Source organism: Anser anser (assembly GCF_964211835.1).
Source record: "Anser anser genome assembly, chromosome: 5".
Classification (NCBI taxonomy): Eukaryota; Metazoa; Chordata; class Aves; order Anseriformes; family Anatidae; genus Anser; species Anser anser.
Window position 1 is genome coordinate 62664160 of NC_139725.1, and position 21197 is coordinate 62685356.

The window sequence follows — 21197 nt, forward strand, 5'->3', positions numbered from 1 at the left end:
CATTTAGAGAAAGTTGCAGAAATCCTTATTTCCCTGTTATGCTCATACCAATGTTTTTCTCCCCGCTTACCAAAAAAGCAATTTATTTTAGCTCAAAAAAAAAAAAGCTTATGTATTCACAGGGACTGCATACCAAAAGGGACAAATACAGATATAAACAAAACAGTGAATTACCATTATGGAAATTAATTTCAAGAGTCACAAGGCATATTATTCCTGGAAATTGTTTTTATTTAGCAATTATGTTAACACCGCAAGAAGGCAGCTGGCATTGAAAACAAACAGTTCAATTTAAAAATCAGGGAAGTGAATTAACTGAAATTTCAGGGCACTCACACCTGAATACACTCCACTACCTTGAATACTTAAGACTCCTCAGAGGTTTAGGTTTTTGTCAAGGAATAGAAGAAATGGGATAAGAGAGTAGGAGAAACTTTTTTTTAAGTTATTCATTTGTTTTCGCAAATCAAAAATCAGACCCTGACAACCAGCCAGCAGGTGAAGAAACTGAAGGAGTCGATGACAATACTGAGATAATTTTATTTTTTTTATTTTTTTTCCTGTAAAATGGCTTGTGCTTCCACAGGTACAACAGCAAAGAAATTATTTCAGTCCATTTCACGTGGTGTATAAAAGACCAAGGTTACAAACATACCCAGAAGTTTAACAGCTGCTAACACTGTTCAAAGGTAAACATAACTTCTCCATCGCACGGGGCTCGCTGTGTGGATGAGGCTTTTCCTATGGTTGGGTCCCAGGAAGAAGGAGCCTTCCAGGGGCTCTTCATCACGTATTCGATCCAAGAATAAAACAATGCCCATCCCTTATCACCACGACAGAAACAGAAGGGACCTCAAGGTGACTTGAGGACTGGCTTGTCCACCAGGAAAGCGTAAATATGCCCTGTTCAAAGAAAATCTCGACAGCCACCAGTTTTGTCTGTAGTTTGGTTGTCCAAGCAGCTTATTTTTGTTCTGCTGCCAATAAGCAGAGGCTGATCAACACAAAGTAAAGCTGTATCTTTACTACTTGTCGAGGCTCGCTCTACTGTTCTTGCAATATCAAAGTGTTTGCTGCAGTCGGTGGGACTTGGTTTGCACACTGCAACTTTTCATCCTAGAAACTACCCTCCCCCCCAAACCGCCAAATCAGCCTTACCTTCTATGTTTTTCCTTGTAACTCACAAAGTGTAGACTTGTTAAGTGCTTATAAAAGAAAAATACTGAGAAAAACCCGTGATAGACATTTGTAACTTCATTTTCCTTGAACAGAAGCAAGCCTGAAGGTCTCTCTTAATATTTTCTTCCATGTTTTCTTTTCAAGCTCTATTTGTTTACCTGCAACTACATGGATGAGTAGAGAATGAGAGAAACCAAGAACTCACGAGAGACTGAAAACTGAGCAAATGAGGAGGATCCTTGGCCAGAGCTCCCCACAGAAGCTGGGCTGTCCACATCTGCTCAGCTCGAGCGCCTGACAGACTTCTGCTTCCTACCTCTTCACATCAACAGCTCTACATATTGATTCCACGGGAGCCGTCACTTCACACCCCATGCAGCAAGTCAGCAACAATCTTGGGGAAAACAGCATTTATCACCCCTGACAGAACAACCCTTGACAAAGAACAGACAGGCATGGCCCATCTCAAAAAGAATATTTGCAGCTCACCTTTAATCAAGAGCAGGAGTCAAGCCAGGCTGGTTTTTCTAACCTATTAAAAATGCATTTAAACGAAAATCAGTAGTGATGATGGCCAGAACACTACCAACAGTTCTCTAACCCCACAAAAGTGACAAGACTACAATGTCTGTGAACAGAAACACGACTGTCTTGGAGAAGCTTCCACTTCCAGAACAACAGCTGGTCAGCAAAAGAAAAAAAAAAGAGCAGCAAAGGTGATCGGCTTCGGCAACAGCACTAAAGGAGAGTTACCACAGTTCTAGCCAGCAGTTTATTTTGGGTGGTGTGCAGACTAAAATAGTAAATTCTATTCAGAGACTGTTGCAGTTCCTCAGCAATTCAGGGAAGCCCCCACTCGGCACCTCTGCTCCCTGCCCTGGCTCTAGGCAGAACCCTTCAACTCCATGAATTGTCCTTAGAACCTCAAGGAACGTTTTCCTGGGAGGACCACCTGTGGTTCCAGCCTTTCCAATTCATCCTGGGACTTCCAACAAAAGCGAGTGCTTTTTAGAGCATGAGCCAGGTCTGAAAGCTCCTGGCATGGCTTTGCCTCAAGGCGGTCTGTCCCTCGTGGAACCAGGCTGACAGCAACTTGCGTCTCTTTTGAGCCCCGTTCCCACCCTCAGGAAGAAAACCAATCCTTTAATTACTATGCCAGTACAGTACGACTACTGTACCCGAGGCACAAAGTGACCACACTTGGGGGAAAAAAAAATCTTGATTAAAATGCAGTATCATGCTAACTCCTTTGTGCTATTTGGAACACGATTCAAACAAGAACAACGCTTACCACTGAGCCGCTTATTGAGACTTCAGCACTCTACCAAGAAGCTGCCAGGAAAAAGGAAAGCATTACAGCTCCAGCATGCATGGATATGACACACTTTTTTTTTTAAGATAGAAAAATACTTTTAGCTGTACGTTATGCAGTCAAAGCTGTTTTTGAAGCATTTAAATAGAATCAACAGTTAACAGGCGAAAAAAATCCATACAGAATACACTGCCAACACTTGAAATGGTATACAAGGAATATCATCACACTGAAATCATGAAATCAACTTTCAAAACAAAGTTTGAGTGTGGTTCTCAAATTGAGTCACTCCAAACAGCATTGGTCTTATTTGTCTAGAAATTACTTTTTCCAGCTGAGTTACCAGATCAGTGAAGGTGTGTGGTTATTGAGACAAGGGAAGGAGAAAAGGGATAAGCAGCCAAATGGTCATTTAGTCAGAGCAGCATACATGGCACTAGTGTTTGAGAAAAATAATGCTACAGACTCTCCTGCCTTCCCAGTAAATCCAGCTCTGTGGGACTCACCCTAGATTTGAATACTGGTTAATGACAAAGTACCTGAATTCATGCAAAGGAACTGTGGAAATTTGTTCCCCAGATAAGAGGCAAGTTTTCCCTCCTACAGTATTTGTTGTTACACAGAATTGCCGACAAAAGAAACAAAAATCTTGCTTAAGCACAGTCTTTCCAAAGGACACTTCCCTCAGATACAAACCATCAGCCTGTTTTCCACATCATGCAAGCCAAGCAACGCAACCCGATGGTGCGCTGGCATTTCTAGCGAGCATTCCTCTAGCATCATAAATTCACTCTGCACAGGGCACAGCTATATGAAGCCCCAAAGCAGCAATTAATCTGCAACAGCAAAGGAAGCAAGTAAAGAAGCTGGATAATGGAGATGCCTCAAAACCTGCACGTTTACACCCATTTACGCTCAAAAGGAGACTACGCATGCATGTCCTGATCAGCTAAAGCTCAGTACAAACAGTTGCCACCCCAGACCAGTGAAGTTGTCATACAGGAAGCTCAAGACTTCTGGCCCCCAGCAGTAACACACAGCTTGAGGCCTTAATTCAACAGCGAACAAACGTTTCCTGAAAGTGTTTTCATAGCATCTCTTGTGAGAAACAAGGTTAAGTATTTCAGAGTCCAGTAAGAACAAGGTGGAGGTGAGAGTGCCTCTCGCGGATGAGGTATATGCTAACCAGAAGTAATGCTGCAGTATGCATATGGAACCTGAGGAACTTGAGCTGAATATAAACAGGGAAGAGGCACCTTCACGTTTATGACAGAAACCATAAGAAGGAATTGAAGGCCCAAAGGCATTTCTTTCCCACCTGGCTGGGCTGCCATTCTTGATGAAGATTAGCCACAAGGTTGGCTCGTGGGAAGTAAGGAGTCAGAATACGGAATCACAAGAGGATCTCATTGAAAAGGCACTAGGAAGAAGCATATAGTTTTAGGTTAACAAGGTTCGTCCTATTTCCAATCACCGAGTGGGACAAAACTGTACAGTTTGATTTTTAGAGAAAATGCTGCAGAACAAAACTGTTTCTTTACAGCAGCAAAAGAATAAAAAGAAAAGTAAAGCTATTTTAAAATCATTAAAATGCTGAACATTTATACAGCAAAATTACACTAAAAACAGCAGCAGACAAAGTATATCCCATCACCATTGGCAAGGGACTTGTAAAATGTTTATAAGGTTAACTATAAAATAATTTTACAACCAAAATATGAACAGGCCAATTCAAGTATATATACAGAATATATTAAAATCATATAAATTATATATTTATACAAAGGGCACAAATATAGCAAAAAGCTATAGTTGACTAAACAGAACTGAGCTTGAATGGTCTATTTCATCTAGGTGTTATAATTTTCTCCCATTTTTTTTTAAACCTGGATAGATTGATACCTCAGATACCAAGAGTACAGAGAGCAAAAGAAAAAAAAACACAAATCAAAGAGTTATCATTCTGTATGAAATGAAACTAACAGTGGGCGGGGTACATCTCATATGAAATTCTGATTTAATTATCTCCATAGTAAACATTTATCAGCTCCCTTAAAAAGTCAGGAATTTCAAGTGATCCACTTCAGATGCACCACCCTGATACATATATTTGATTACATTTGAATGCTGTTTGATTTGCAAACATTTGAAAAAAATGGATACAAACACATCTCAATCTGCAAAAAAGGTGACAGATGGCAGCAAGTTGAAAAGTGAACAAAACACTCACTTGAACTAGATAGGATGCTCTCCTCACAGCATTTTGGCTACTAAGTGAGCTTAAATAATAACTTATTTTTAATTGTTTTACTTCAAAACATAACAGCATATAACCACAATCCATTGAAGCACTGAACAGTCCCATCCACGGGCTTATATTCAAACATTAACTAAGTGCTTTCCTGAATTCAGGTTTATGTAGATAAGCTCTGTATAAACTGTACCTAAACCTTCCATCTTGCTGCAGCACTACCCCTTCATTAATGCAGTTTTTAAAGGGTCGCCACATCTCAATTAACCCAATGGTTCTGGGCATGCAAGGAGCAGTTAGGGCAAGCTAAGTTAAGCAGAAATAAAAAGGCCAGACTACACATATACAGAACACCGGCTTACAAACCAGACCTATTTATGTAAAAAAGTAAAGCAGTTTCACCAGATGCAGGTTAAACAGGGAGGAAAAATAAGAAAGAAAACCAGCCATATACCATACGTAATGAACAGTGGATATCTATTACACTGAAAGGAAATCAATGCAAACAGGATTTCCTCAGTTTCAAGTAATCCTTGATGCCTTTTTGGCCAGCCGTGTTACACCATAATAGATATTTTAATAGCATTTATACTCTACAATTTAGGCAGCTAATTTTTCTCTTACATATCCAATTATCTCTAGTGAACATTCACCTATGGTTGTCCACACATTCTGTATTAGCTCCTTGAGAAACTATTCAAGTTAATTTATATTGCAAATTAAAGACAGTTACATTCTGTATGTTCCTTCTAGATTTGAAAAATAGGTTTTAAAGGCTTGTCAAAGTTTAGAAGAAAAAACCTTTCCATTAAAAAATCTTAGCTTAAAAAAATCATTAAGACATCATTTTTCTGATCCAGGGTGCTAATAAAAAGATTACAAATATACTACAATTTGACCAAGAAGACTTCATGAATATGCTGCTTTTGAGCATGCAACACCACTGATATCTGTCAAGTTCCAGGTATCAATGTATCCCATTCCACCACAGTCCCTCACAATTTCCTTGTCAGCTCCCCATCCCCACCCTACCACCCTATTAATAACATTATAAAAAAAGGTAAAATCTAGAGTTAGTGGCAAAATCTTCACAGTAAATTGTTAAAGAAAACGTTATTGTGGTCATTGCAAAGTGATATCAGTCAATTGGACCCTGAAAAATCAGCTTGACGCAGTTGTGTTCCCCAGACAGTTGTGTTGCACAAAAAGGGCAGGCAGCATGAAATGCATGAGTACCATGAGGCAGTGGGATTTGAGACCAGTATTTCGCAGATTTCTCAGAGCACACATGTCCACACGGGGTGAAAGCATGAGTCGGAGGACCAGCATCCACATAAAAGCCTGCTTCACAACCGAGCCAGAGAGGCACGTAGGGGCCAATGGTTCTGCACATGGGACACTCCCGCTCGTTGGCTTCTGTGTCACTGCGATGTCCCCAGTTGTGATAGCCATGGACATGACCACAGCTGAGGTACGCCCAAGGTTGCTTCTCCTCTACCACATCTTTACGGTTGATGCTGGGGAACGCCAGTGTGTTCAACCCGACGGGACACTGCGGCCTGGCAGCGTTGATCTCCTGTCGCAGAGCCTCAATGTGTTTCTGAGTTGGAGTGTGAAACAGTCCGTCTGCTGTTCTCCACAGAAGGGTGGCTCCACACAGGTCGATCAGGGAGCCATCTTGGAGGACGTTGGTCTCATTTTCTACCTAGAGGTGGAACACAGAGATGACGGTCAGATCTCAGATACCACCTTTACAGACAGAGTTAGAGCTGTAAATGTGTCCTCTTCCTCAAACGTTACTCTTCCTAGCATGCTAACTACTTTTGCCTTACTGTTTCTTTCTGGAACCCCATTTTTTTTTTTTTTTTTCAAATTCATCTCATCTCTTTTCCTATATTTCAGTTTATAATAAGCATGGGTCTTTTTTATGCTGTGCTTGTACATGAGGTACTACATTTACAACTGTTACATGCTGTGGGAATACTAGCTATTATGCACAGCTTTCCTTCCTGTAATTCTTTGGGAAGGTATTACATTACACTGAGTTCTTCATAAGAGGACAGGGGGTAATAGTTTTAAAACAAAAAAGGGTAGGTTTCGATTAGATGTGAGGAAGAAATTCTTTACTATGAAGGCAGTGATGAGGCCTTGGTGCAGGCTGCCCCGAGGAGCTGTGGCTGCCCCATCCTTGGCAGCGCCCAAGGCCAGGCTGGATGGGGCTGGGGGCGGCCTGGGGTTGTGTCCATGGCAGGGGCTGGAATTAGGTGGGCTGTAAGGTCCCTGCCAACCCAAACCATAACGTGATTTTACGAATACCCCCCACCTCTGAGCATGCTATTTTCCTCTCTCTAGGATTGATCTTCTGCGTGCCTCTCATGTTTGAGATAAGTCACCACGGACTGAAGAGGAAAACGGCCACTCCCTTAGGACTATCTTAGCAGAGCACCCAACTAGCTCCCCTGAAATTCTTTGCTGATGTATGTTGGCAGAGGGCTGCTCCTCGTGCAGAAGATCGTCAGACCAAAACCAGCTACACCCAGGACAGACCAGCTGTCCTCTCCTCAGATACCGTTTTTTGGCTTGTGGCAAGCATAAAGCATTTTGCAGAAGCATGAACTCCCCCAGCGTACCTCATCAACAGTGAAACACACTTCCACGGGTATATTGTGGATAAATGACAAATGCAATACCAGCTACGTGCACAGGTACCTTCATAGATATCACTACAGCAGAGTGAATTACCAGTCAAATATCTCAAGCAATAAATTCTGCAACCAGAGCCACACAGCCTCAGCTTCTGAACAATTAGCCCCCCACCCCCAAACTAGTTAGCTCTTTATTCAGGGAGGTATTGCATGCAAATACAACCCCAATGGGCACTGCCTGAAGGCTTCTTTCATCTGAAAAAAAGCAGGTACGTATGATACATTTTCAAGGGATTATGTTAGAGACATGTTGTATTTCAGTGAAATATTCTCTAGTTTATTTTAATGTCGAAAACATAGGCAAATTGTGCTATTGCTCCCAGTTACGTAGTGATGAAAATGTATTAAATGAAATTTAAAGAGACAGACCTACTGCCCAGGTTTATACATTGAAAATTAATAGAAAATACCACTAAGGCAAAATAAGTACCCTGGACATTAAATAGGTCACATTAAGTCATCATGTCGGCCTAGGAATTCCATGAATGACAACTGCTTTGGCATTTACATCCTAATCCAGTTTAAATTCACAGATTAACTGTGGATCATCCTTGCACAAAACACCTAGACAGTACAATACAGACTACAGATAAAAGGTCACCACCATAAAGTACTACCAGCAGGAAAAAAAAACCTCAGCAATTGAAGTAGAGAGAAACCTTGATTTGATGCACTTCTCATATATTTCCTTCACAGACAGAAAAGAAAAAAGCTTTCATACGCAATGTGTTCAATTCATTATACAGGGTGCATTTGGTTTTATGAACCCAATCAACGAATACTGATCACATCAATACCAGTGTGCCATGTAATTTTTATTTAAATGAGAATTCGAGTCATTTTGGATGCAGGAAAGGGAATTTATTTGTTTTCGTATTGCCTTCTTTTAGTAGCACTAATAAGGTGTTTTGCTAACCACGTACAAAGGGCACAACTGCAACATCGTCTGTCCCAGTCCCTGAGGCAACGTTTGCCTCCCACCATTATAATGGCAAAACAATTTATGTACTGCAGGCTGTCTACTGAAAGCAGAACAAAATATTCAAACTCCCTTTTCCTAACCCCTTTAAGCAGTCAGTTTTCACCAAAGCAAGTGGCAAAACTGGAAAGTCAGTTCAGTGCAAACATGTAGGATAACTCTAACACTACCAAGCTAAAGGGAACTCAAGGATGCAGCACAAAAACAACTTTGGTCACGAAGAGAGGGATAAAAATCCCTCTCCACTGCTACTCTGTCACTGTTTGAAGTCTAGCAGCTGAATGATGAAGTTACAAGAAAGAAGGGGCATCTTTGTTCATTGTGAAGGCTCTCAAAACCTCTTGTCTCACCTCAAATCGTAAAAAATACCAGAGGGTGTAAACCATGAAGGATCTTCCAGGTCTGCAGTCGGGACAATACTTTAGCCTAGGCAGAGACAGAGGACTTCTGGGGAAGCTCATCTGCCTGAGTGGGAATATGATAGTCTGTGTATTTCACTGGATTACTTCTGCATGTTGGTGTTGTTTTTTTTTTCCTTCCCCTCAAGGAAGGGGGAGGAAAAAAAAAAGGAAGAACAAAGATAGCATTTTTCGTTCCTAAGCTCTGCAGATCTTGGGAAGGGGAAAGGCCAAGAGTGCTGTGCTCCCACTTTCTATGGAAAGTGGACACATCCCTTCACAGGAACATCTATCCAGTTATGTATGGCTCAGGTCTCTGGCAGATGAAACTTTTTATTGTTGGTAAAGGCAAAGCCATCCTGCTCCATAGGGTAACACAGGAGCACACTAGGCAGGGTTTCTCTGATCTTCTGAGTAGCAGGTAAATCAAATAGAAGCTGCGCTATTCAAAGTTGTTTTGCATGCAAGCACACTATTAAGATTTTACGTGCACAGGGAGATGCCTTTTGCAGTACTAACTTACAGATCTTCCCATATCCTAAAAGGACATTTTTAAAGAGGTGGGGATTCAAGAGCAAAGTTTGTTTAGCTTTTACAATATGCTATTTCAGTTGGAAAAGTGACATTAGCAGAAAACTAAAGAGCATTCTATATGAGCAGAAACAGAACAGCAACAAGAATGCACTGTAGCATATGCATACTTCATTGATTTCAGAGCCCGTGCTCTGTTTTAATTACCAGATGCTTTCAACTTACCAGTTTCCCCCGTTGTTGAGCAGATCTGGTTTCCCGCAGAGTGTACACGTCACCACAGACCGAGATCTCCCGCCAAACTCCAGGTTTAGACTCCTCAGTAAACCCTCCCTTTGGATGCATGACCAGCACCCCGTTAGTTGTTAATCCATCCATATGGCCATCAGGATTTTTCCATTTCGCTGCTTTTTCCTGCATGTGACAACCACACCGGGAAAGAAAGTTTGTCTAAAAGCTTACAGACTGAACTTTCCCCAAGTTTTGCTAGTCGTGTCTAAAACGCAACTTTTCATCACCACCCAGCAGCTCACAGATTCACAGAAAAAGTATTTTTAAGACAACCTTCACAGTCAGAGTAGCAACATTTTTTGCTCATGCATCTCCAGTTACGATCTTAAATATTATTTCCACTTCAGTTAAGGAACTCTGCACATCAGGTGATACTTGGGGCCTGAACCTCAACCTGACCTTGAGGTATACTCCAAGGTCAGTAGCGTAAATACCCCTGACCACTGCAAAGGAACACCACTGCAACATGTGCACTGGTTTCCATATTGTGGCCAGTATGTTCCTTGGTCTTCGGCACCAAAAACTACAATAGCAGCTTACTCGCAATGAGTATCAAGAATATAATAGACAAACCTAAAGAAAAACCCTTTAATAAAGGCTACTGAAGTAGAACTTCATTAGTAACTATCACCAAGAGTCCATGCTGGTAATAAATCTGGCACATAAAACTGCAGCTTCTGCTTAACGCTGTGGCTGGTATGCCGCAGTAATAAAAAACGAACGATAGGATAGTCATTGACTCATACAAGAGAATTTTGGGGCTTGAAAATAAAAGAATAAAAATGGAGTTTGCTCACATGTAGCATAATCAGTAGCGGTACTTACACCAAGAAATATATTTTTGGAAGAGTCAAATCCAGCTGCAAAAATCCTTGCTGTATATGGCGGGCTCCTGTCACATACAATCCTGCACGCAAAACGGGATATGGTGCTTTGTGTAATCTGAGTTTCATCATTATTCTGACTTCCAGAAATAGTATCTGTTACTACAAAGTCTATGGGGCTTTCTGTTGACCTCCCAACCTGCAAAAAAAGTAAAGATGTTGGTATAATTTGAAAGAGCTGTAGAAGTATCAAGACATTAAGGGTCAAGTTATATCAGGGATTTTGTCACGTTAAGGTTGATGCCATCAAGAACCTACTGTCTACTGAATTTCTGGATGACAAGATCCAACTAGGGACTAGTCTGTATTCTTCACATTTGTCCTAGGTACAAATATGCCACCGGCACCATAAATGTTCACTTACTACAACTGATGCACACGCTTGCCCAATTTTTTCAATTAAGAAAAAATTAGCTTGAAAATGTCAAGTTTTGTTCACGTCTAGTTTCCAGTCAGCTTGCCATGAAAATAAAGGACTTATTTTAAACCCAGAACTTGTTTATTTTGATACATCATAACAAAACGCTACCCACCTTCATGTTTTCAGAATCTGTAGTTCTAGAACAGAAGAATTTTCAGGTAAAACCCCACAATATGATTAAGCTTATTCCTAATAATGCATATGCACGAATAAAAAAGTTAGAAAAATATTCTTGTCTACTGATCCGCAGTGTTTTATTTCTTCTAAAGAAAGGTGTTTTTTTGTTTGCTCGTTTCTTTTTAAATTTTGCCACCTATGAAATTTAATTCTAAAAAACTGGAAGCATCTAGGCATCTGGAACAGAAACATTTGTTACAAAAAGGGGCAGTGGGATTAGACTGCCAACCAAACACAATGAGACTGCGTCAGTACTTCTACAAGCAAATTAGCGTTGTGCCAAATTTGAGCATAACTGGGAAAGTAGAGTTGAGGAACAAAGAATGGAAAAATATTCTTTTTTACAGACACCTTGTTATTAAACAGAAAACTCAGAATTTAGCACATTTTTCACATAGAACTACTTATCAAGGATCCACATTGTATGAAATATCCACATTCGTATGAAATATCCTCCTCACTAAACATGATCACATCACTCCCCCCCCAAGAAGTTGCACTCAGCTTAGCTGCTTGCTCCTCAAAGCCCCTCACATGTGGTTCCATCATGAACAGCAACAACTCTGCAAACTCAATTCATTATGCCTGTTTAAAACAGTGAAGAAAAATTGTTCAGGAAAGTGTTATTTTTAATACGTAAGCCTTGCCCCAACTGAACTGATAGCAACAGTACAGGGATCTTTCCCGTACTTCTGCTATACTTGCAGTTCTACTTTTCAGTGTTACTCTTAAACACACGCTGAAATTCACATGACACATCCAGTTCTTTCCTCCATATCACAGTTCTTGAAGTAGAAAATGTGATGAGCTTGCCACTGAAAACCACCACAGAAGTACCAAACCAGGTCTAATCAAAAAGTACGCACTTTGATTTTTCACGGAAAGTGACTACCAGAATACCCAAGAGACAGAGTTTAGAAACTACTTCATACAGGACATTTCTGATTGATGCAGCTTGACAAGTTCAAGCTAAAAATTATAAAGCTTTATTCCTTTTCCTCTTACAATATTACCACCACCAGGCTCCTATGTCCCACCCAACGCAGCTCCTGCTAGGAGTCAGCACTGACCAGCAGCTTACTCGTAACTTTGGACTCTAACCTGCATGCAAGCTCTCTTAAAGGGCAAACAATAATGAATGTGAAGTCATTTTGTTCATAACAAGTTTCTGCCTGTTGCAATCTATCAAACAGATCAGTCTCAAAGGTTTTAGATGTAGTTAAGGGAAAATAAGACAGGTTCTCCTCTGAAGGATGACAAAGCAAGTGTTTCCCAGTCTCTCATATCCTAACAATCTGTCCATGAAATCTGATTCTATTCAGATATAAATATTAAAATCTATATAGAAAGCTTTTTGTTTTTTAAAAATCTGAGATTACAAGTAAATTTTGAGCACCAATTTATTTAAATCTCATTTGTGTTAGATGTCTATACAGCCCCAAATATTTTAAATACTTGTGTTTATTTTTGTCTTTTGAAAGAAGCTCCTAAATGATCAGACCATGTAGTATTGCGCTACACTTCAGCAGTTTTTTCCATGCTCCATCTCAACTCAGAATTTTGGATTTTAATATCATGAGAGAAGAAAGCCTTCAGAAACAAATGACAAATTTGATCAACATTTACCAACCAGAAAAACAATTTTATCTCATCTGATGTTGCAGGCAGAGTACTGTCACTACACACCTTCCACTATTCAAAGCTACTCATTATAGACTTCATTATATTTTGCAGTTTTCTTCCATTTTTCTCTATTGCATAGGATGCTTTTCTTTTTAGGAATTTTTAGGCTCCATTTCAGGACTCTTCTTCTGAATGCTGCCATACTCCGTATTATTTCACTCAGCTACTTCCAACAACACACTACAAATCTTCCAACTGATGCCTCAGACAGCTTCTGTTGTCTACACCACGGGTTATTGTTAAGAGCTGTAAAAGCCAGGCAGTCAGTCAATTTGCTAGTGTCTACCGTCAGTCAAAGAAGTGCTATTAAACCCCCCACTCCTGAGACAAGGCACAACCAGACAACCTGCCAGCAGATAACATAACTGCTGTAGATTCTTAGTCTCAACAGAACTTCACTTTGATGATAGGGGGAAGCAGACCATGCATTTTCTGTGGGGCTGTTTCTTTCTTTTTTTTTTTTTTTAAACACAAATAAATCCAATATTCATATGCAATATAGCTGCTCCTGTATATATCGGTAGTTATTTAGGGTACTGGCTATACACACTGTGGTTCCTTTTAGTAGTACTAACAGGTATAAATTAATCCATTCTTGTCCAAACAAACCACGAAGGAACAGTTTCTACCCCATCTTGATGCATCACCAACAGAATGGTAACTAAACTGTTAAGGAAAATGGTGTGGGTTGCGGTTGCTTTTTTTTTTCCCCCGATATGCTGATTACAAAAGGAACATCTTGCCTTTGGGAGACAGCAGATGAAACATTCGCACATCCTTCTTGTTATCAAATGAACAAACTTTACATGGATATCACTAACAGAGCTCCACAGTAGCATTTGTGCTCAAAATACACCACAGAAATACATAAAGGAAACCAGTTGTGAACTGGTAAGTTACATGCACAAAGATATGTTAATTTTCATTTCATTACAGAAGGTATCAAGAAAACGGATGGTCAGACAGCCTGGACACTGCTCTTCAATGCCTTCTGATTTTTTCACTGCCCCTTCTATAGTCTCTCCACATTTTCCATACGTGCCTCACTTCTGCTCGTGTTTCTTCTTGGTTAGAAGCTTGGAGAGCATAACGTGAGAAACTAATTCTGCATTTGCAGTCTTCAAAGCTTTCCTGCTTGTTTCTGAAGAACTGCAGAATACAGGTCACCAACACTTCTCACGTTTTCCTTCAGAGAAAGGACTGACTCCAGGATCTCAAAGTGGAAGAAGGGAAGGGGTGACAGATTTTGTGAACCGAATCTCTCTCGCTTTAAAGAGAAATGAGCTCTAACTGAATGGATTCAATCTTCATGGGTTAGAAGTGGTGCCCTGGCTACGGAGAGAAAGAAAGCAAGAACTCTTCCCTCTGTTTTCCCTATTTCAGGTCCCACTGCCAGCGTTATTCACAACCCTCCGTACATTCCTCAGTATGGTTACCTCAGTGAGGCTGTACAGTGCTATTGCCCCATTTTCAGAGGGGGAAGTCTCAGGTAAAAGCTAAGCAATCTGCCCAAGACAATACACGTAACCAGTGGCTGGGGATAATCCGATGATCTTGGCATTATCCTTCCCTTTTCAGCTTCCGCGTCCTTACCAGGGTTCTACAAAAGCCAGGAAAACGCATTTGAGAAGAAAACAGCGAGCTCCAAGGACTGTCTATGCAAGCAATGGTTGATCAGCAGTAAGGTTTTATCCTGTGGACCCATACAGACAATTGGAATTTGCCACCAGGTACCACAGGGCAGCACAGGACAGCCTTCAAGTAACTTTTCAGACTGCCCAGAATCCAATTCTTGAGAATAACTAAAGCCCAGTGGCTCACCTAAATAACAGAAGCCTCTTCAGGCTGCTGTCTGAGAATGGCTTCAGCAACAAAATACTGCCGCAGTCTGTCAGACTATTCCTTTTCCCATTTCCACAGCCATCAGGCCCTCTAGGCCGAGGCCTGCAGCACACCGAAGACAGCTACAGACAGGGGAAACATCAACCAGGACACAGAGCTCGAGGGGAAGCTGAGATCAAGTCACAGCATGACAGCTGAAACAAACCATGCTGAAAAGACAAATTTTTAACAATAAAGAAGCCATAACCCTGGCACACTAGCCATTTGAGGGGTCACCAGAAGGACTGAGATGCTCTACAAACAAGACTCAGCTCCAAAAGTTTTATTGTTATTAAGATGGGATAGTCTGGTCTGTTACAAGCCAAACCAGTCATTAACTACAGATGTATGACAGATAATGGCCCGAACCATAGGCAGCCCCTCAGAAGCGCGTGAGTAAAGGGGCCAAAAGGAAAGCTTGTGTGACATTCCACTAGGCATCCCAGAGCTGATCTGGGCTTGAAAAGCATTATGAAGATGTGTGCTCCGGTGCCGGCCACCCCAGCACAGACCAAGCTGGCTCAGTGCATACTCTGCAAGGTCCTGCTCTGCTCTGAGTATCGGGATCCTGAAGGGCAGCAGGAGAAGACACGTCAGCCAGGCTATTCTACACTTCACTAGACAATTCCTCTGAGCCAAAAATCCCGGTATAGGTCCAAAGTGTCCTTGATTAGCACCCGTAACCTATTGCCTTAGAGAAGAGGCACCCAAACTGCAGTCTGTGCAGCACTGCTTTATAATGTGCTGCATCTCCACGCTTCATGCTGCTAGATTTCATTAGTGACAGCTAATCCCCCCAACTCATTATTTGATATCCCTCCAGCACCCAAAGCTGTAACTACCACTACGTTATTATACAATCAAGAGTCTTCAATAAAATACAACCAGAAAAGCAGCTGTTTTGCAACTCCTCTTTATTCATGTCGGTGTATAAAAGAAGCAGAAAAATTCTAGCTGGCATTTCAGAAATTGGAAAAATGGCATTTCAAAATTACTGACATACAGAAAAAGTTTCACTGGAGCTACTCAAAGCACAAAAAACACCTTGCAGAGAGAAAACAAATATCAGACAGTAACCCGAAAGGATGGCTTGCACTTCCTTTTTCACCAGTCAAAAGTCTATTTCAGTTCATTCGTGAAATCATTTTCTAATGATCCATTCATGCAGCAGCACATGAACTAAACTGTTTCTTCTCAGTCTCTATTTGGACCTAATCATGCCTAAGTCACATTGGGAAAGTCTTACACAGAGAAAAGAACAGAAGCCACATTAAGTAAGAACCTTTTCATCTTGACAGAGTCATTTCCTCTTCTGTCAACACCACTCAACTGCTGACCCTTCTGAATTTGAAAGACTCAACAAGGAGGGATAACAACCCATGATAAGATACCCTAATTACAGAGGTCACTGACAAGACAGACCTGATTAGTCTAGAGTGGAAAAGGTTGTGCATGTCTGTTTTCCCCCAAGCTTCAAGTCTAACTTTCTACTGACTTTCTGTTTATCAAGTATAAAAGCAAGCATTACACAATAAAGTAGCTTAGGCTACCAGAATGCTAGATGATGCAGAGAAACAGAAATACATATCTGTTGGATATAAGATAGCTTAGAGAAAACCCAGCACAGTCCCCTACACCGTTTGATACATTTGCATACCCTCCTGGAACAGTTTTATTATCCTATCACCAGCCTGCCTCCTTCAATGCAGAGCTCCCACATGCCCCTTCCTCCCTTTGCTTTTACTTTCCCTTTCCTATCCCACGCTCTACTCCTTATCTACTTCCTTTTTACTCCAGTTACTCAATTAACTGGAAGCTGGGGTGGGGAGTAGGTGGAAAGGTGCATTCTTGTGCTTATTCATGAATTCAGACTACTCATTTTTTTCTAGTACTTATACAATTGTGACACTGTCCTTGTAGAAAAAGCAAAAAGCAGTGAAAGGAGTAAGGCAGTAAGGATACTGACAGTGCTGGCGCTGGTTTGAGAACAGACAATGCAAAATTTCAAAGGGCTCTCATATTAGGCAACTGGCTTTGGTCATGAAAATTCCACAGAACAGACAAAATACCTAGAAGAATATAATCCAGAACTGTGGTTTCACATGTTGCTTAAAAAAAAAGGAACTGGTCTTACCTGAAACATGTCTGTGTCTTTATCATGAGTATATTCCACTACAACCGTCTGGTTTCTGGATAAAGTGTAAGAGATACTGTGCTGACCTTTACAGCTGATAGCCTGTTGAACAAAAAACATCTATTATAGTTTCCACATAAATATTATAATCAAATTTATTTTACTTTATAAGCACCTTTGCCTATGTTCATAACATTGTATTACAAGGCTTGGTAAATAAGTACAGTAGGACTTTTTGTTCTGGTTTTAGTAGGAAATCCCAAGCTGCACTTGTTTGCTTCTAGTTCTAAAGTACCTGTTACCTACCATTTTCATAGTTTCGACTCCAAACCTCAGAAATTTCCGAGGTTTTTACCTCTGAAATTATACTAAGTTCCTAAGCCTCGGAGGAACCTGTAACCCCTTTGAAGACTAGGTCTTGTGGTTCTTCCGCTGTGTTTTGTTTTTATAATAAGTGAGCAATACAATTGATTTCCATTTAAAAGCGCCAGGATTTCAGAGGTAAGGATGTCATTACAGTTCAGAAGATTTCTAGTTACACTAAATAGTCGCTGTTTTATAACAATTGTAATGAAGAACATGCACTTTCAACCTGTTTTTCCTCACTCACTAAAGAGTATTTCTTACTGTCTGCCAAAGGGAACTGATCTCTACAGATATGAATACATTAAAGATATGAATGTATCTACAGATATGAGTGTAGCAAAGACTAAATGGTATTCCAGTTTTTAAAACAAGACAAGAGGACAGCTCCTGTTATTCTGCTCAATTTGGTTAAGACTGAGTTCTTTACTTGTCAAGCCTTCCCAGGTTTACATCTCTAGGTTGTCTTTTTCAGAAAAAAAGATAAGAAGAATGTACCAGTCCAAGAACTAGTTCAAGAACAGACATCACTCCCACAAAGGAGCACCCACAACTCTGAAAAAACCAGTAAGAACCCTTTTCAAGGACAAGAGCACAGTTGTCACAGCAGAGAGATAAGAAAGGGTGGGACTGAATGATCTTTTCAGAACCTCTGAGACGCACACAAAATCTCTGCAGCACTAGTGACTGTTTCTCAAGCTTAAAGACTAACACTTACTTTAAACGATTATGCAGTGTCAGTGTAATTGCACTAAATGTACGATGTAAATGCATTGATAAAAGCTTCAGGACAGAGTGGAACATGCCAAGAAACTAAGTCTATTGGCTAACAAGGAAATAAATGTAAATATAAAGTCCATATAACTGCATACAATTAGGAAAGGTAATGACTGTTACTTCCCAGAAAACACTTGCAGACACTTAAGTACTGATTTAATAGGTAAAATTAAAGCTTTCTCCACTTTTCTGTTGACAGGGGTCATTACCTACAAGAGGTTCTCTCTCAGTAGCTTCATTCCTTCCTGTTGCTCTTCATCTACAACAACCACGGCTCACAGCTAGGGGTGGGAGAATCATAAAATAAGTAAGGTTGGAAAAGACCTTCAAGATCATCTGGTCCAACCACCATCCTGCTACCAATGTCACCCACTAAGACATGTCCCTAAGCACCAGGTCCAACTAAGCAACTAAGCATGTTCTACTCATCTGTCATCTCTCACAGAAGTCTAAATGATCTTAATGATGTTACAGATAACTGTTAAACAAATCATTAAAAAGTTTTACTCAGAGGTACTAAAAACCATCTAACTGCATACTAAAAGCCTAGCCAGGGTAAGCAAAAATATTGATGAAATATTGAAAAAACAATGACAGATTTCTTTGTGAACTGAGTATTTGCAGCAACAGATTAGAGACAGTTTTTACAATGTGCCTCTTGCTGAAAGCTCTTCGCAGCTTCAGCACCTGCTAAAGATTTAGGCTTAGGTGATAATACCCAGAGGCAAAGCATTGGGTAAGATGACCTCTCCTAGTCCCTTCCACTACTTCTGTCTGCAAGCTTTTAACACCTAGGAGGTGATGAGTTTTCAAGCCATACAGTCTAGTTTCGCTGATTTTATTTCAACAGTCATAATGACCACCAAAAAGTGATGTAAGCAGGATCTACCTGTTAAGAGTATCCCACTGATCATGAATTATAAGTTTCTCATTTTAAATGGATAGCCTGTTTTGTAATAACCATTACACTGATGCACAGAATGTTGCAAAAACAAACAACATCTGTAGGTGCAACACAAATGAAGTCACTATCGCTTTGTGGCCTGACAAAACACTGAATTGCAGGACTGAACCACGTATAAAGAGCTTTTCCTCTTCGCATGTTTGACAGCTAACAATGGGATCGCAAGCCCCAAGCAGCTTTCAGGTGCCTCAAGTATAAGAGAAAGACTAAAAGTGATAAGAGACCCCTATACCTTGAATTTTAATTATGACCTGGTAATGATCAACTGATACTCACGTTATAGGAAACCATTTCAAATATCAGAAAGTAGTAGCTTTCAGACAAAACTTCCATTTGTTTACAAAAAAACTAGGCAGCAGCTGAGGGCGTAGTGGGGGGACAGGTCCATCAGGAACCTGTTCACCTTGTGGTCCCGACTTAAACTCTAGCCAGTCCATACAGCACTGGCCACCAGCAGATGGGTAAAATTCCAGGCACGGATGTGTGCCCTAAGCTTCTGCTCTTGTCAGATGATATTGGATCAAATAGAAACCTTGGTCAGACCCAAAACAGCAGTTTTTAAGGTCTGACAAAAAAAATAATAAAGAAAGAACAAACACAAAACAAGTGGGAAGGTAAGTACTACCAGACATACATTTAATAAGGTCATGTCCTCATCTACAGAACTTAGGGCTTAGATATGCTAATAATTCCCACTAGGTTGGCCATGGTCAATATCTACTCTGAAAAGCAAAGGTAGGGCATAACCTGCACTTTCTTTTCCCTCCCATCTTTTCTTCCTCATTTTATTTCCCCTTCTCTTTGCCTTCCACTGTTTAAACTCAGTTATTTCCAGCATGAAAGGCCACATTTTGTTTCCTGGAATTGTATAATCATTTTCCAAAAAGCTAAGAGTTTTATGAGAAATGTTTCGACTTGTGTCCTTTCACCAACAGTTGCTCCAATTCAAAACACATTTTACTGTTATTTTAATTGTCTCAAAGCAATTGACCACTTTCAACTAGAAAAAAAAAAGGAACTGCATTTCAGGAACTACACAAATCCCACCAACTGGCACAGTGAACTATGACAAGTGTAGGGTAAATATCTTAATAAAACTATATTGTAGGTGAAATGGAGCCACAGGCAAAATCATGAAGGATTTTGACAGCTTGAGGAGCTACAGAACCACAGTACTGCAAGTCCCAAAAAAGCCTGGAGATTGATTGCCCCAACCCCCTTGTAATTCTCATTGGTTTTTATCATCCAAACTAGAGAGATTTGTTTTTCACTGCTTTCAGCATTCAGGTTTCCAGAGTGACTCCTGCCAGTAGGATTTATTTTATTTTTTTTTTTTACTCCCCAAGTCTTTGACTCGGAGTCAAAGACTTGGGGATTTCATTTTTTACTCCCCAAGTCTTTGAAGCTGTCACTAATTGCATTGCTCTGGTAAATTCTGAGAAGTCCTGACTCTCACAAGACGTACGGTAGCATCACAAGTTCTAGCAGATGACTTCAGAGATTTAGGCTGGACACCACCACTTCCACCTTCCAGGCAGAACTAACACACAGAAGTACAAAACCCAGGCACAAACATTGCCTGGACCTCCCCACCTCCTGCTCGTGGCCGCCAAGACCCACCACAGCAACACTGCACGTTTTCAAAGCTTGCGAAAAGGCCACCAAGCTTTTGAGTCTGCGGGCCAAGAGCACCTGAATTTGAGAGCAGTTCTCACATCTTTCAGGTTCTTACAAGTTTAGCAAAAATCAACAACTGAGCACAGGAAAAAAAAACTGAACGAGTTCCCAAAAGAAACAACTGATGGAAAAAAAAAAAATACCTTGCTAACGTATATAGCCTGAGCTCGCCAAAGAAATCAGAAACACGTGGCTTCAGACTGGCCATAGCATGTGCTGCCTCCTGTCCAGCAGGAATGCTGTTGGGAAGATACAGGCTAGATTAATTCAGCCGCCTACACAGCAATTTGTTTGATATGGTTAGCTGTCTCAGGCTGCTGAATTCAAGTAATCCCTCTGGAGGAAAGAGTGGGGGCTAACTGACATAAAACCCATGGAGGAAGAGGGGGAGCAAATGATGGCAGCGGGAGATTTTCCAGAATAATTCCACTGCCAGCAGCTCCATGTCCGTGCTGGGGCTGAGCGATTTCAGCAAGTCCAACTGCCAAACGAAAGGAAAAGGAGATGACTGGGGTGCCGTACTCCGCTTGGCACAAAGGCACAGACTTCCAAAAGCACCTTTTCAGATCAGAGCTCACGTTTGCACAGCA

General features: G+C 40.8%; 1 protein-coding gene across 2 annotated transcripts in view; it reads right to left on the reverse strand.

Annotated features, from left to right (window-relative positions):
• Positions 1-210: 210 nt before the first annotated feature.
• PELI2 (pellino E3 ubiquitin protein ligase family member 2) overlaps positions 211-21197 on the reverse strand; it is a 76783-nt gene continuing 55796 nt past the window's right edge. For both annotated transcript variants that reach the window (XM_083837824.1, XM_083837823.1), the window contains exons 3-6: positions 16827-16928; positions 10472-10669; positions 9581-9769; positions 211-6447 (exon numbers count right to left, since the gene is read on the reverse strand). In XM_083837824.1, coding sequence (XP_083693950.1) covers positions 5881-6447; positions 9581-9769; positions 10472-10669; positions 16827-16928 — 1056 coding nt within the window. In that variant the 3' untranslated portion in view covers positions 211-5880. The remainder of the gene's footprint in view (positions 6448-9580; positions 9770-10471; positions 10670-16826; positions 16929-21197) is intronic.